We start from the raw sequence: 15,086 nt of genomic DNA, 5'->3' as shown, positions 1-15,086 counted from the left end.
GCTAGAAACTGGGAAATCATGAATTTTACTTCTGCCTGAGGCACAAAGCCAGCCTGGTAACCTGGGGCCAGACACTTTCTCTAAACCCCAGTAAGCAGGCAATGGCAAACCACTTCTGAAAAACTTTGCCAAAAAAAAAACTGCAGGAACTTGTCCAGGAAGTCTCTGAGAATTCGGTATGATTGAATGGAAGGGGGGGGGAAGGTTGATAGGATACTAGCTTAATAAACAATAATAATCACCACCATTAAAGCCATTGCAAAGAACCATTCAAATAGTTCTCAAACAGATATGCACTTAAGAAAAAGGCTATCAAACAACAATTTTGAGCTGGTGTTCTCCAAGATATTTGCATAATCCATATTTGCATAACCTAACGAGCTCTGGTAGCAGTTCAGATCCCACCTCTGTTCCCTCCAAATTCCTTTCTCTTGTACAGCTTATATACATTATGTTTTAGATTTGAAAATGTTCCTCACTTTGATTAGACGATCTCCAGGTCGCAACCGCCCATCGCTTTTGGCAGGATCTTGTACTACATCATGGATGTAACAGCCGATATTATCACTGCCTTTTGTCACTGTGAAGCCAAGGCTACCTTTCTCAGATTTAGTTAGAACTACATGGAGTTCCACTTCCTAAAGAGCAAGAGACTTTTATTATATACCAGAGTCAAAAACACAACGGCACCGTACGCAGCTAGCATCTAATGTGCAACTAGCAGGAAAACATAAAAGAGGAGATAATATAGCTTAGTCAATATCTGCATTACATAAAATCTGTATATGGGTATAGGAAAAACAGCTTATGCATAGTTATTTTCTTCCAGACTTTTCAAAAAGATAAAATGGAAAAGATAAATAAGATGGGAGGTTCAGATCCAAAAATATTTCTGGGGTTTATCTAAAGGGTAGGTCTACAGGGAGATTCTAAATCTGACCAGAGTAGTAGAAAAAGTAGATGCAGGTAGAGTCAAAAACATCATTGATTTAAATCTCCCTCCCCAAAGTTTCTCTTAGTTGCATAGTAGCTTTTTTCCTTGTGTTTTTTTCAATAGAGTAAAGGTAATTTAACTTATACAAAAAACACAAACTCCCTTCCATTCAGCATCTATGGAGATTCTCAGTCATCCAGGTCATGGTTGTCCCAAAGGTGCTTTTTCAAAAGGCAACTAGACTTTGTTTTTCCTTGTAGACATTTCACTTCTCATCCAAGAAGCTTCTTTACTTCTTCAGAACTGAAGAAGCTTCTTGGATGAGAAGCAAAACATCTTTAAGGAAAAACAATGTCCAGTTGCCTTTTGAAAAAACATCTTTGAGACTTCCATTTAGTAATATATTAATAGCAAGAAAAGAAATTTCCATGGTTCTCTTCCTCCAGTAAGTAAAAATAAAACATGGGAAAATCAATGATGGGTGTCCTACACTGAACCTGGAAGATAGTCATGGATCTTCTGTGTTGATTATGACCTTCCGCGTCAATACCAACTTGAAAGACCTACCATGTCCTTCAAGTTACTTCTGAGAGACATTCTACAGAATCTGCTGCTTCAGCATCACTCTATGGTGTTGTTATGCCCTCCAGGCATCTCTCAATCCACAAAGAACAAGTTTTTAAAATTAAAACTGAAGGCATGCTTCATTTGTACTGTCAAAACAATTCCGTTTTAAGGATTCTTGTGATACTTGTTGAAGATGTTCAGTCCTCAATGACTTAAGGTGAATTATATAGGCCTGGTATTACACCAGAAGGACTGATAAGCCAGAATAATAAATAGCAGAGATGCAGTAGGCAACTATCTTTCTGGATGGATATCTTGATCCCACAATAAGAAACATTTGTAGATTATTGCTCGTGACAGTCTTCATGCAGCACAGCGGTTTATTTTTAAGGAGTGATTTTATACCTTGCCATCTTTTCAAAACTCAAGTCAGTGAACAGACCTTCTCTTTTGTGCAACTTATCCACCCAACAATGGGATCAAATAATTCTGCCTGAACTAAGGACTGCTGCATAATTCAATATTATGCAATGAACTTCAAGTAGGAGGTGGGAATTTCAGCTGGGCTTCCCCTGTCCTAGTCCACTTTTCAAATCACACTGACTTTTAGCTTAACTTTACCAGCATCGTCACATAACTCTGTCTCCCTGATAGAACACATTTTATTTTCATTTTTTCTACCTTTTAATATTTACTATTATTGTTTTGTTTCTGATATCCTATCCTTTTTCTTTTTTCTCCTTGTGTTTTTGTACACATTTAGAGCCTCCCATCTTCATACACCATCAGCAACTTTCTGCAGGGAAGGGAAAACCAGCGCAAAGCATACTTATTTGTAAGTATGTAAATCAGGAGGTTGGGGTACTTTCCCGGGGACCAATTCATCGGTGTGGTTGGAGACATCAAGGTTCAATTTTCTGCTTGAAAAAACAGATTTTCTTCAAATCAAAAAGATCTACACTGACGTTTTTGAGGATTAAAGGTGAATGAAACTTTCTGTTTCCATCTTCAAAAATTCAGCTTCTGACTTTTCATTCTGTTCCCTTTTCTATTCATTCTATCAAGTTTCTCTTTGACTTTTGTCCATATAAGTCCATGGCCTTGTAATAATGTCCATGGCCTTGTCCATGGCCTTGTAATAATGTTCTTATTACAAGGCCATAGAATTCTTTCCTCCCCTGTTTCAAATTAATACTGGCAAAAAGAGAGCTCATTAGGAATATCTCATTCATAGTCAAACCAGACTGATCTTAGAAACAAAGCAAGGTTGGCATGGTGAACAACTGGATGGAGAACCACCTGGGAACTTCATGGCTACTAGCCAAACCAGCGTTTCTCAATCTTGGTCACTTTAAGATGTATGAATTTCAACTCCCAGACTCCTCTAGTCACCTTCTTAGCAGTAGCTAAGTAACTTGTACTTTGTCACATTGTGCAATTTACCCACACTCATACCCACAATCGACAATCAGGAAAAAAAGTAGGGAATTACTGGTTCATATTCATCTGCATGTTTTTCAAGCTGACTGAAAAGCGGCGCCAGTCTGCCTTGTGGAGATGTGAAGTCAGAGAGAGAAGAGTTGAATTTTTCTTCTGTAAAATTAAGTGGGATGGTTCTTTGGTTTGATATTGGTGACAACTCCATTAGCAGAGGTGATGGAGGGTTGCTACAAGACAAAAAAAAAAAAAAAGGGGGGGAGTTATTTCCAAAGTCACTGACAGGAGCTGATACAGTTGCCAGCTGCAGAGGTATGGGATGAATTGAATGTATTAATTGTATTACATTTTCAGCTTTGAAATCAGGCTTTCAGGACACTTCATCCCAGTTAACCCACCCTGATTATCTCTATATGGGAGAAAGAGGGCATAATTTTCCCCACAAGAGTGTGGTGAGAGCAATTTTCCATTCTGTCTCTGATTATTTAGCCCAAAAAATTTATTTAGCTCATTGCATTTGCATTATCAGAAATGAGCTGGAAGAAAAGTGTATTAAACAATAGCTAGGAACATTTTGCTAACAACAATCATCCCTGCCGATGCAAAAATTCAATCAAAATTCACTATTTTGATAAATGGACAAAGACCTCAGTAAGTCTAACAGGGCTCAGAATCACACTCCTGAACAAATAAAACACAAGCAAGACTATATGCTATAAAGTCAACCAATGTAACATGCCTGTTCTCCATGTCTTGCTTCCTAGATGATTCAAGAGGGGGGCAAAATGCTGTGTGGATTGCTTCCCTTTGCTTGCTGGATGTCTCATAAGGACTAGGTGCTTGAGCTGCTGACTTGCTTGGGGTTTGATACAAAGCAGAATTCCACTTTGGGCTGGCTGCATTTGCGATGATTTCGTCCCCTCCGCTCCCACTGCTGTCACTGTAGCTGTCTCTCCGAGAAGGAGACCTGACCTTGTTCTGGTCAATGGCTTCGTTTTCATCAGAACTATCATCTTGTTCTCCATTAGGGGGCGGTAGGTTTCCTTTGCCCACTTTGGGGAATATTTGTGGTGGGGAATGGATGGGTGTCTAGAATAAGCAGAAGAAAATAATTGTTTGACCAAAGGACAACCCCCCCCAAAAAAAGGTCCTTACGACTCAGATTCAAAGTTATGATGTTCACACATTCCCCCTGCAGTCAAGTGATCACATTTTGGGCACTCGGCAACCAGCCCACATTTATGTCCATTTATGGCGTCCCACGGTCACATGATCACAATTTATGATTTTTTTTTTGCTGGACACCAGTGTTTGCGGACAATGGGTTTGCTTACAACTGTGGAGTCACTTAAAGACAATACAGTAGAGATTCACTTAATGACCACAGCAGAAAATGTTGTAAAATCAGGAAAGCCACATTGCTAGATTTGTTCTGGCAACAATTGCCTGTGCCTAGTAAGTGGGTACAGCCAGACTAAGCACAGGATGACTTTGAGTATGATGCAGAAATATAAAATCAGCACCCACCCCTAACCTTTTGGGCATCAGGGACCGGTTCCCTGGAGAGTTTTTTCTGCGGACCAGAAAAAAAACAGACTATTGTTTCGTATGCGGCCTGCATCCCATGGATGGGGCTTCACTTGTTTTCGCAGCCCAGTTTCTGGCATGCCAGTCCACAGACTGGGAGTTGGAGTCCCTTGATGTAAATGACTGGCATGACTTACAACTGTAATTCCAGATTCAATTATAGTTATTCAGTCAAGGACTGTTTGTAAAACTTAAGAGATCTCTTGTTAAAAAGTTATACCAAAAGGTCTCACAAAAGTGGGTACCAAAACAGGCCCTTGGGATGCCACCAAACATTGAAACATATATATCACCTTTAATGCATACAAAGTTATTTTAAAACTACAGTACACATAAAAATGTGCAAAACAAGATTTTTAAAAATTACAGTAGACATAAAAGCCACATAACAATTCTCAAAAATATGAAATTTTGTGAAGCCCTAAGCCGGGGGTGGGCAACCTTGGCTCTTTTATGACTCGTGGACTCCAACTCCCAGAATTCCTGAGCCAGCCATGCTGAGGGGAAAGGGAGAGGTTTCCAAGCTGAGCCATGCTGGCTCAGGAATTCTGGGAGTTGAAGTCTACGAGTCATAAAAGAACCAAGGTTGCCTACCCCTGCCCTAAGCTATAGCTTGTTTACTTTATGACTAAACCCATTATTGATGGTAACCACCTATACAGCAGGAGATATCATATCTCTTGTCTCTGATATCATATTAGCCAAAACATACTTGTGGGAATGGGCATGATGGCTCAGTGATTAAAGACCTAAGTTTGTCAGCTGGAAAGCTGACACCCCGGGTTCGAGACCCAAGCATCGCATGGCAGGGTAAGCTCCAGCTCCTTGTCTCAGCTCCTGCCCACCTAGCAGTTTAAAAGCATGCAAATGCGAGTAGATAAATAGGTATCACTTCAGTGGGAACAAGTTCTGTGCACCTCGGCATATTGCTGGCCACATGACTATGGAAGTGTCTTTGGACAACACTGGCCCCCTCGGCTAAGAAACAGAGATGAGCACTGCCCTCTAGAGCAGTGGTGGCGAACCTATGGCACGCGTGCCAGAGGTGGCACTCAGAGCCCTCTCTGTTGGCACATGCACCACCGCCAGCAGCAGGTCCATCAGGCCGCCACCGCCGCCCAGAGCAGGAGCCCCGCCTAGCACAAAGGAGGCGAAGCGGCCGACTAGCAAGCTCGAGTAGAGGTGGTAGAGCAGAGGTCACCAACCATTGTTGGACTGGAAGAAAAGGGAGGGGGAAGTATTTTGCACTGCAAATGGGGCGGGGCTAGTGCCTGTGTGATACTCACTAGTCCTGCCCCGTTCTTGTGTGATGCAGCGCCTTCTATGTGCACCTTGCGGTGTGGCGGCGGCCGTTTTTGCGCCTTGTAGCATGGTGGCCCATTTTTGCGCCCCCGGGTTTTACGTGCCATAAACAGCACTCAGAGGCCCCCCCTGCCCCCCCAAGGGCACCACAATGCTGATGCGGCCCTGGCACTTTGCGATAAATAAATGGGTTTTGGGTTGCGGTTTGGGCACTCGGTCTCTAAAAGGTTCGCCATCACTGCTCTAGAGTCAAACACAGGGGGAAACTTTTACCTTTATACTTTTGGGTGAGCATGCAAAAGATTTGGAAACCTTTATGACACCGGTTTCACAAAAAGCCTAGTATACTTTTTAATTCTTACCAATAACGTAGGATCAATCTCTGGTAAAATTCCAGGAAGTGGCCTGCAGAGGAGAAGGGTGACTTCAGGGGAAGTTCCCCTGAGAGCCGAGATGACTTCCTAAAGGACAAAACATTATTCATCAGCTACATTTGGCACCAGCCTGCAATGAATAGGGTAACACTTAAAAGAAGGGGTATACAATCTTTTTGCGCTGAAGGCCACACTTGATCTTTGAGTGAACCACAAATGCATGAAAGACTGATTCCAAGCCAGGATAGAAAGTACTAACCTGCTGAGATAACCCTTTTAGAGAAGAACCGTTGACTTTCAGGATGACATCTCCAACTTCAATCTGCCCACTCTCTGCAGCTGGTTGTCCCGGAAAGAGTTTTTTCACCCTGACTATACTGGAACCCGGCTGTTCTGGGGAGACGCTATCTTCACGGCAGAAACTGAAGCCTAGCCCAGAACTGTTTTTCACGAGTTTCACCTCGAATGTATTGTCTAAAAAGGAAATGAGCCATGTTACTGCACATCAAAGGACGCTCACAGTTCACCTGTACACACTCACTCGTCCTTTCTCTTGAATCCGATTAGCTAAGATATATCTGTAACGATCAGAAAAATGAACGCTGTTTGGGACGTGACCTAGGATGTTGTAAGAATATGAAAACAGGACAATTTTAAAACTTTCATAAAAACTCAGAGAAAGAGATCCAGCTGAAAATAATATTAGGATTCCAGAACAGATAAAAAATTCAGGAGCTAAGAAATAGTTTATAAGTAGATGTGCAGTGAAAAATAGATTATGATTTAATCTATTGCTGTTTGAAGCATTGTTTATCTCTTTCTCCCAGTGCAGCAGGCTTAAGTAACATCATTCCAATACAAGCAATAATGTTTAAAATAACAAATGCAAACATCTATTTATTTATTTAACCAAGTTCAATTTGAAGAAGGCAGGCTGGCAATACAATAGACAATCAAGTAATAATCTGGTTCTGCAATAATTTACAAATGACTCTATGTGCAGGCGTATGTTTAGTCACTGTTAAAAAAAACCAAGACACTGAGAGTGCCACAGTTAAACTTTCCTTGGGACAGAATTTCATAATTGGGCACTGCCATAGCAAAGGTCCAACTCTTGGCTGCAACTACACAGTTGTGCAGTTGTGAGAACATCAGAACTTCCCGAACTGATTTCCAGATTGAAAGCTAGGAGATCTTTTAAGCACTTCGTTGTTAAGTCATATAGGACTATATAAACCAATATCAATACCTTAAAAGAAACACAGTGGGACACAGGCAATTGACATGTTTCCAGGATGAGTGTAGTTTCATTTAGCTGTCCCATTTAACAAAACAGGCAGCTACGTTTTGCAGCACTCGCAGCTTCAAGTCCCTCTTCAAGGGTACTGATCCTTACCCAGAAGGATCCAGATGAGAGACTTTTAGGGCATGGATTGGTAAGACTAGCATATTGTTGCTGAGAGGATAGTAGCTGATGCACCTGCTGAAGGTGGGCAGAGGTCTTCCTTGCCCCTGAAACTACCTGTCCTTCTAATACAGATTGAAATCCACAAGTCCAGAATGAACCAGAGAAGGAACCAGCACGTTGTCAGCAGGATGTTAAAATCTGCTTATTTGCATGGGTATCTTAAATGAGGAATACTGTTAACTTTTATTGCATGCCAGTAGCCTTACTTTAAAACAGGGGTGTCCAACCTTGGCAACTTTAAGACCTGTGGACTTCCGCTCCCAGAATTTCCCAGCCAGTCTTAAAGTTGCCAAGGTTGGACACCTCTGCTTTAAAGCCTTAGTAGACTGGTGTCATGCTGACAGAGGTCATGACTGTTTTCTATCATCTAAGAATCCTGGATATAAAAATCACAATCTCAAATTACAGGAATGCAGATTTGGGTTGAATGCTCCGAAAAATTACTTAACAGATCAGTTGATGGTAGAATCAGAAATGTTACTCTTGCTGGCTAGAAAATCTAAGTCTCTGTATACAGATATGGTAGTAGGTTCAGGAAGACTGATGTAGAGTGTCAAAATGACACAGTATATTCATGATTATATTTCAAAGGCAGAGCATTCTTTTTGTGGTCAAAGAATGAAAAGCAAAAACAAAAATACACATTTAATAGGGAAATAAAAGGGGAAGAAAAATTGATATGCAAACCAAAGAACTGTTTTTCTAAAATGTAGACAAATAGAACAAAGACAGTTCTGTGTCTCCTGTACAGATTTTAGTATTGTGCTCTTATTGTCTGAAAGTCTAAAGAAGAGGCGTGGTGGCCTAGAGGTGAAACTCTCGCCTCACAATCAGGAGGCTATGAGTTCGATCCTAGGCAGCAGTAGACATTTTTCTCTTTGGGTGCAATGAGTTATTGTCTGCTGTGGACACTGCATAGACATTAGGAAGGGCATCCGGTCAGTAAAGGCTCAATTCCATTCAGTCACTCTGACTCTACCCTGATGCAAGGGATTACAGGGCTGTTAAAAGAAAAAAAAAAGTCTGATAATCTAAAACTAAAGATCTGGTGCATACCTAGTCTTCAGTTCCGGTTTTTTTTTTTGTAAGTTTTATTCAATATAACTGCAAATAGAGTTTGTATATCAGGCTAAGCCAGAATGAAAAAAACCACATTATGACTTATTGTTATATTTTTTTCTATTCTGCTCTATGGAGTAGAGAGTTGGTCTCTGACAGAAGGCTACCTGAAGAGACTAGAAGCATTTGAAATGTGGATTTACAGGCGGCTGTTACGTACAGTATAAGCTGGGTTGACAAGATCAGAAATGAGGAGGTGATAAGCCGCCTGGGAAAGCCAAGGGAAATCATCAAAACAATTAAAAAATGAAAATTAGAATATTTCAGACGTGATGCGACACCCAGAAAAATACGGCATACTCCATTTAATCCTCCAGGGAAAGATTGAAGGCAAACGAGGTCCAGGCAGAAGAAGAACATCGTGGCTTCAAAATCTAAGGGACTGGTTTGGACAAAACTCAGCAGCACTTTTTCGTGCAGCTGCTGATAAAAACAGGATCGCCAACATGATCGCCAACGTCCGATAACGGATAAGGCACAAGAAGAAGAAGAAGAAGACTTATTAGACTGTATGAGTCCAATTAAACCTTATGTTTCATCTTTCCTTTAAAGTCTCAGTTGTATTTAGAAAGAATCTCACCATCAGTGACAAAGTTGTATTCTCTGGTACATGAAGTCTTCTTCACAGGCTTCTCCAGGAGGACACTATGACTGGGTTTGTTTGTAGGTGTGCACTGTGATGTTGTGGGAGCTTGGACTCTGGCTGCTGGAAGCTGCCCCTTTTCTAGTACTAGATGGACCTCCTGCAGAGGGAACCACAATTAGGTGGGGCTTTAATAATCAAACAGCTCTTAGCTATGATGACCAACCTACAGAATTAATTTAAGATGGATAAAGAGTGAGGACATTTGAGATTTCCTTTGTTTGTTCCATAATTCCACACAACAAGAAAAGGTCCCATTGCACTAAGAAGTAAAAAGAGTTTAAGAGTTTTACCTAATTTGTTTATCTTTCATTACAGATAATCCTCAAATTACAATCACTTGCTTAGTGACTGTTGGAAGTTACAACAGCACTGAAAACAAGTGACTTATGACTGGTCCTCACACCAAAGACCATGGCCACATGATCAAAATTTGGGTGGTTGGCAACAGGCGTGTATTTACGATAGTTGCAGTGTTCAGAGAATCATGTGATCATTGCTGTCAACCTTCCCAGATAGCTTCCAACAAGCAAAGTCGATGGTGAAAGTTAGATTTGCTTAATGACCATATGATTCCCTTAACAACTGCAGTAATTTGCTTATCAACTGTGGCAAAATGGTTGTAAAATCGAGCGCAACTCACTTAACAACCAACTTGCTTAGCAATGAAAATTCTGGTCCCAATTGTGGTCATAAATCAAGGATTACCTATACACAGTTCTAGAGATGACCAGCTAAAAACACCAAGATTGTACAAGGCTTCAGTCTGAGGGCTGATTCAATTGAATCACTCTTTGAATCAAACTGGTAAATCGGTTGGAATCTCTGAATTATCAGAAAGGCTTTTGTGCTCATACATAGATTTTTTTTAAAATAGAGTTGCGTGTTCAAGGGGAACAAATAGAGTAAGCACTGCTAATATGACTGAAGATAAGTTTCAATATGGTTTCTTATTCCTTCCTGGGATTATAATAATGTAAAGTAACCAAAATCAAGACAGCTGTTGTTTCCTACCTGGCCAGTGTTTCTCATGATTTCCACAGCTTGTTTATGTGTTGCTCCTTCCAGTGTGATCCCATTAACAGAAAGCACTCGGTCACCTAAGAGCCAACAAGAGATATTTGTAACAATAAAGAGAAGCAAACATAGGTCTGACACAATTGTTTATTTGATTCAATAGCCATTAATTTGAGCAAGACATTTATAGATCAAGAGTACTTCTCAACTCTCATAACTAAAGCTGGACTGCAAAAATCCAAATCACCTCTAGATAGCAGCAAAGAAAGGCAGAAAACAGAAAACTTCACTGCTTTGCTGTCATCTAGTGTTCAACCAGATATCTGCAGGCCAGATTTGGTAGCCATACCCACAAGCAGATCTGATTATGATAATTCCAGCTCTTTCCAAAAATATAAAATCTGAATACTTAGATTTTTTTTTTAGAAATGTTGCTGAAGCTAACTTGAACCACTGATTTATCTAACCCAAATGAGTGGCAGTAGCTCTCCAGATGGAGCATTTGGGTTTAATCTAGAACAGTCTATGTTCAAACCATGGGATCTGCCACAGAGCTATATCTATTTGAAGTTGCCTTTCACAGAAATGCTATTTAAATCAGAACTGTCCTTTTTGAGTAGGAGTGATTCTTTCAGGCAGATTTTTTATACCACTACCTAGAAATCTAATGTGGGACCTTTGGGATGCATATCAGATCCTCTACCACTCGGCTGTGGTCCCTCTGTCTATCTAGTATGAATAAGAGCATAACTTGCATTTTATTGTAATTTTAATGTGATTTTACATATTTATTCATATATTTATAGTTACATTTTAATGTTGTAAGCTACCCAGAGTCGCCTTGTCACAAGATGGGCTGCAAACAAATTTAATAAATAAATAAAATAAATAAACAAGCACATCTTCCATTATGTCGTCTAAATAGTTGTATTAAAAGACCCTCAAATGAGACAGGCAGCCTGTGATGGTCTGCCTAGCAGAATCCACAGAAGTGTATATGCATTGCCTCCCTAGCTATATCCATCCATCCATCCATCCATCCATCCATCCATCCATCCATCCATCCATCCACTGTATCTATGTATGTATCCATCCATCCATTCATCCGCTGTATCTATGTATAATAATAATAATAATAATAATAATAATAATAATAATAATAATAATAATAATAATAATAATAATAATAATAATAGTTAAGTTGGAAGGGACCTTGAAGGTCATCTAGTCCAACCCCCTGCTCAAGCAGGAAACCCTATACCATTTCGGACAGATGGCTATGTATGTATCTATGTATGTATCTATCTATGTATGTATCTATGTATCTATCTATCTATCTATCTATCTATCTATCTATCTATCTATCTATCTATCTATCTATCTATCTATCTATCTATCTATCTATCTATCTATCTATCTATCTATCTATCTATCTATCTATCTATCTATCTATCTATCCACCTACCTACCTATCTATCTACAGTGTCTGTCTGTCAGTCAGTCAGTCAGTCATCTGGCAATGTTACATTAGCCAGGAGACTACAATGCTAATACAGAACAGTAGCTTGGCTGCCTAAGATTGCTAGTTACGTTTGGTTCACACTTGTGTGGTATCCATAATGCCCCACAGGAGGGTGAGCTAGCTCCACACCAGAAAGAAAGACAGTGTCATGAGGGGCCCTCTCCTTCCACTGAAGCCACTTCCCAAAAGGGCATTGTAACTGGGAAGGTCCAACACTAGCAGGATTCAGGAAGTGCCAGCTCATCTTCCCACCAAAGTGGTACCTACTTATCTACTTCTGCTAGTGAGCAGAAGCTCAGGCGAGTGATGGGAGCTCACCCTGCCCTGCAATGCTAGGGCTCAAACCGCTGGAACAAAGACTATCTCCAGTATCATTAAGACCCTGAGCCACCATGCTTTTTTAAACACGGATAATGTGCAGTTTGTCAATTATAATGAAATTAAGAGCTCGTCGTTCAACTCCATCATCCAATTCTAATTTGTTCAGAAAAGGTTTCTGATCAAGGGATAGGGCAAGGAGAAGGGACAACAACATATGAAGATACTTGGCCTCTTGATCCCAATTCATCTACTCTCTGCCCAGTAAGGCCTTTTTCTTGAAAGCCTAAGCATTCCACATTTTGATACTTTCAGCAGCTGAGTTACCCTGATGCTCACCTTTCTGAATCCTACCATCAGCTTCGGCTGCTCCCTTAGGAATGATTGCCTTTACATAAAGTCCTCCATACTTCACATTGGTGTTCACGCCACCCTACAGAAGTAAAAAAAATAGTATTGAATCAAAATATACGTTTTTATGAGAAGATGAAAACTGAAATACCGATAACTAATCCAGTGGCTTAAGAAGTCCATGCAATTGCAATACTTGTGGAAGCATTTCACCAGAAGTAGGCAGACAACCTAAACCCCACATGAACAACAGATGCTTTTTGAGTTGCATGCAAATTAAACATAAGAGGCCAATTCCAAGCAGCATGGGAGGCTAGGGAATTGAAGTTTACACATCTTGAAATTACCAAGTTTGAAAAATGCTGATCTAGAGAAAAAGGTGATCTCGTCATAAAACCTTTGAACATGGACTGAAATCATTTTGGCTGCCAAGCTATCACTGGCTTATCTAAAAACAAATGCAGCTGTGTTATGTACATGTACAGGTAGTCCTCGACTTATGACCACAGCTGAACCCAACATTTCTGTTGCTCAGCAAGACACTTGTTAAGTGAGTTTTGCCCTGTTTAACAAGCTTTCTTGCCACAGTTGTTAAGTGAAACACTGCAGTTGTTAAGTTAGTAACATAGTTGTTAAATGAATCTGGCTTCCCCATTGAATTTGCTCGTCAGGTCACAAAAGAGGATTGCATACCCTGGGACACTGCTAACGTCATAAATACATGTCAGTAGTCGTGTCTTGTGTGAAAACCGTCATAAATCACTATTTTCGGTGATGTTGTAACTTTGGTCACTAAACCAATGGTTATAAGTCGAGGACTACCTGTAATATTTAATTATCGGTTAATAGTTTCTTGATTGGAATGATATATTCTTTTAAAGCAGTTTAAAGCCCTCTGCCTTGCAACCAACAAATCTTTGACGTTCATTATGTATCAACGGAAAATACATATTACTGATATTTTGCTTTCTGATCACCAGAGGGAGCTCATGGAATGTCTGAGAAAAATTCATTTTCTTGCCAGGGTGCCAATAACCCACCCTTAAAAACACTGTAAACCTGGGTAAATAACTTACAGGTCTCAATGGGTTTACTGCAGGGATGAAAAGCAGAGCAGTCTGTTAGGAGACTGGGCTGCAATCGTGAGCATAATTTCCATGTGAATTAAAGTAGCTATGTATGTTAGGACAGCTGTGAGAAATTCACACTAGTGAAGTATGAGGATGTCATAAGCAAATGAAAATTCTGACCCGGTTTTGCAAATTAGTGTGTCTTTTGCAAACTATGATGGCACTGTTTATTTTTCACTGTTTAACTGAATCCTCTTAGGCTGCCTTTTTAGCTATGCACTGCTATTTTCTCCCTTATTCTTATTGCCATGTATATATACACTTGCCAACTTCAACATTTGGGGAAGTTAATTACAGTCCCCGTTGATATAAAGATTAACCTTCAAGGTGCTATGTGACTATGCTTGTTTGTTTTATCTTGGGCAAATTGGTATTTCCAGATGTTAGAAAGCAAATATGCTCACTCTAAAGATACATTTTTATTATGATCCTTCATCTTTGCTTCATTTATTGCCTCTGTTGCCTACTTTTGATTTGTTTTAACTTGCTACACATTTCTGGATGTGCCTGTTCTTTTCTGTGACACATTTTTGTCAGTAACACATTTTTCCCTTTGCTATTTTCAAGCTTCTTTGCATATACAGGAATGCTATTTTATTTATTATGCGGAAAATATTTTTCAATAAAAAATAATAATGTCTTCAGCCTTCCATAGGGTCACTTGCTTTGCCTGTTATTTCCTTGTCAGCAGTTTCGCTGCGCCACACAATTGTCCCTATTGCTGTGCTCAGCTCTTCTACGGAGCCAGAGAGTTGACCAACGGAAGAAGGCAAACGCTAGCAAAAAGCTGCCATCCTTTCCTCACCACGTCTGCTTTCTTCAGGGGTGAAAAAGAACTGGGAAAACCCTCCCTGGCTACTGTCTGTGTTGTGGGTGGCACAGCTAAGAGTACAACGGGGTGTCGATGGTTGCAATAGAGGATGGAACTTTGATAACAAAAAGGACAAAATTCTAGGAGCTGAGAGGAAGAGAACCATGGAAACGTGAGGCTACTCTGATTTCCAGTCAGAATGTTTGGAAAGTACCCATATACACAATGGTGGGATTCAAATATGTGAACAACCGTGTGGACGCCGCTTCCAGAAGCCTGTTCTAGGCCTGGGCTCTCAGGCCCAAAACGGACTTCTGGAAGTAGCGTCCATGCACTTCCGGCAGGCTATTCTGGGCCTGGGAGGCGTCTTCTGGGCCTCTGAGGTCCAGAACGGACTTCCAGAAGCGGTGTCCAAGGGCTTCCGGAGGGCTATTCTGGGGCTGGGAGGCCTCCTGTGGGCCTCCCAGGCCCAGAATGGACTTCCGGAAGCAGCGTCCACGCACTTC

At 40.6% G+C, this 15,086-nt stretch overlaps 1 protein-coding gene across 1 annotated transcript in view; it reads right to left on the bottom strand.

The window, feature by feature from the left end:
• The window catches only part of PTPN13 (protein tyrosine phosphatase non-receptor type 13), a gene marked incomplete at its 3' end in the record, with an annotated part of 103,240 nt that overhangs the window by 6,618 nt on the left and 81,536 nt on the right, over positions 1–15,086 (bottom strand). Inside the window, exons 24-32 of the mRNA XM_015832359.2 lie at positions 12,628–12,721; positions 10,446–10,531; positions 9,369–9,531; positions 6,461–6,675; positions 6,190–6,288; positions 3,678–4,027; positions 2,994–3,168; positions 480–638; positions 406–430 (exon numbers count right to left, since the gene is read on the bottom strand). Coding sequence (XP_015687845.1) covers positions 406–430; positions 480–638; positions 2,994–3,168; positions 3,678–4,027; positions 6,190–6,288; positions 6,461–6,675; positions 9,369–9,531; positions 10,446–10,531; positions 12,628–12,721 — 1,366 coding nt within the window. The remainder of the gene's footprint in view (positions 1–405; positions 431–479; positions 639–2,993; positions 3,169–3,677; positions 4,028–6,189; positions 6,289–6,460; positions 6,676–9,368; positions 9,532–10,445; positions 10,532–12,627; positions 12,722–15,086) is intronic.

Source organism: Protobothrops mucrosquamatus, unplaced genomic scaffold (assembly GCF_001527695.2).
Source record: "Protobothrops mucrosquamatus isolate PMUCROS unplaced genomic scaffold, P.Mucros_1.0 scaffold3, whole genome shotgun sequence".
Lineage (NCBI taxonomy): Eukaryota > Metazoa > Chordata > Lepidosauria > Squamata > Viperidae > Protobothrops > Protobothrops mucrosquamatus.
Note: the sequence above shows the minus strand (reverse complement) of the source record. Positions and strands in the feature narration are given on the sequence as shown.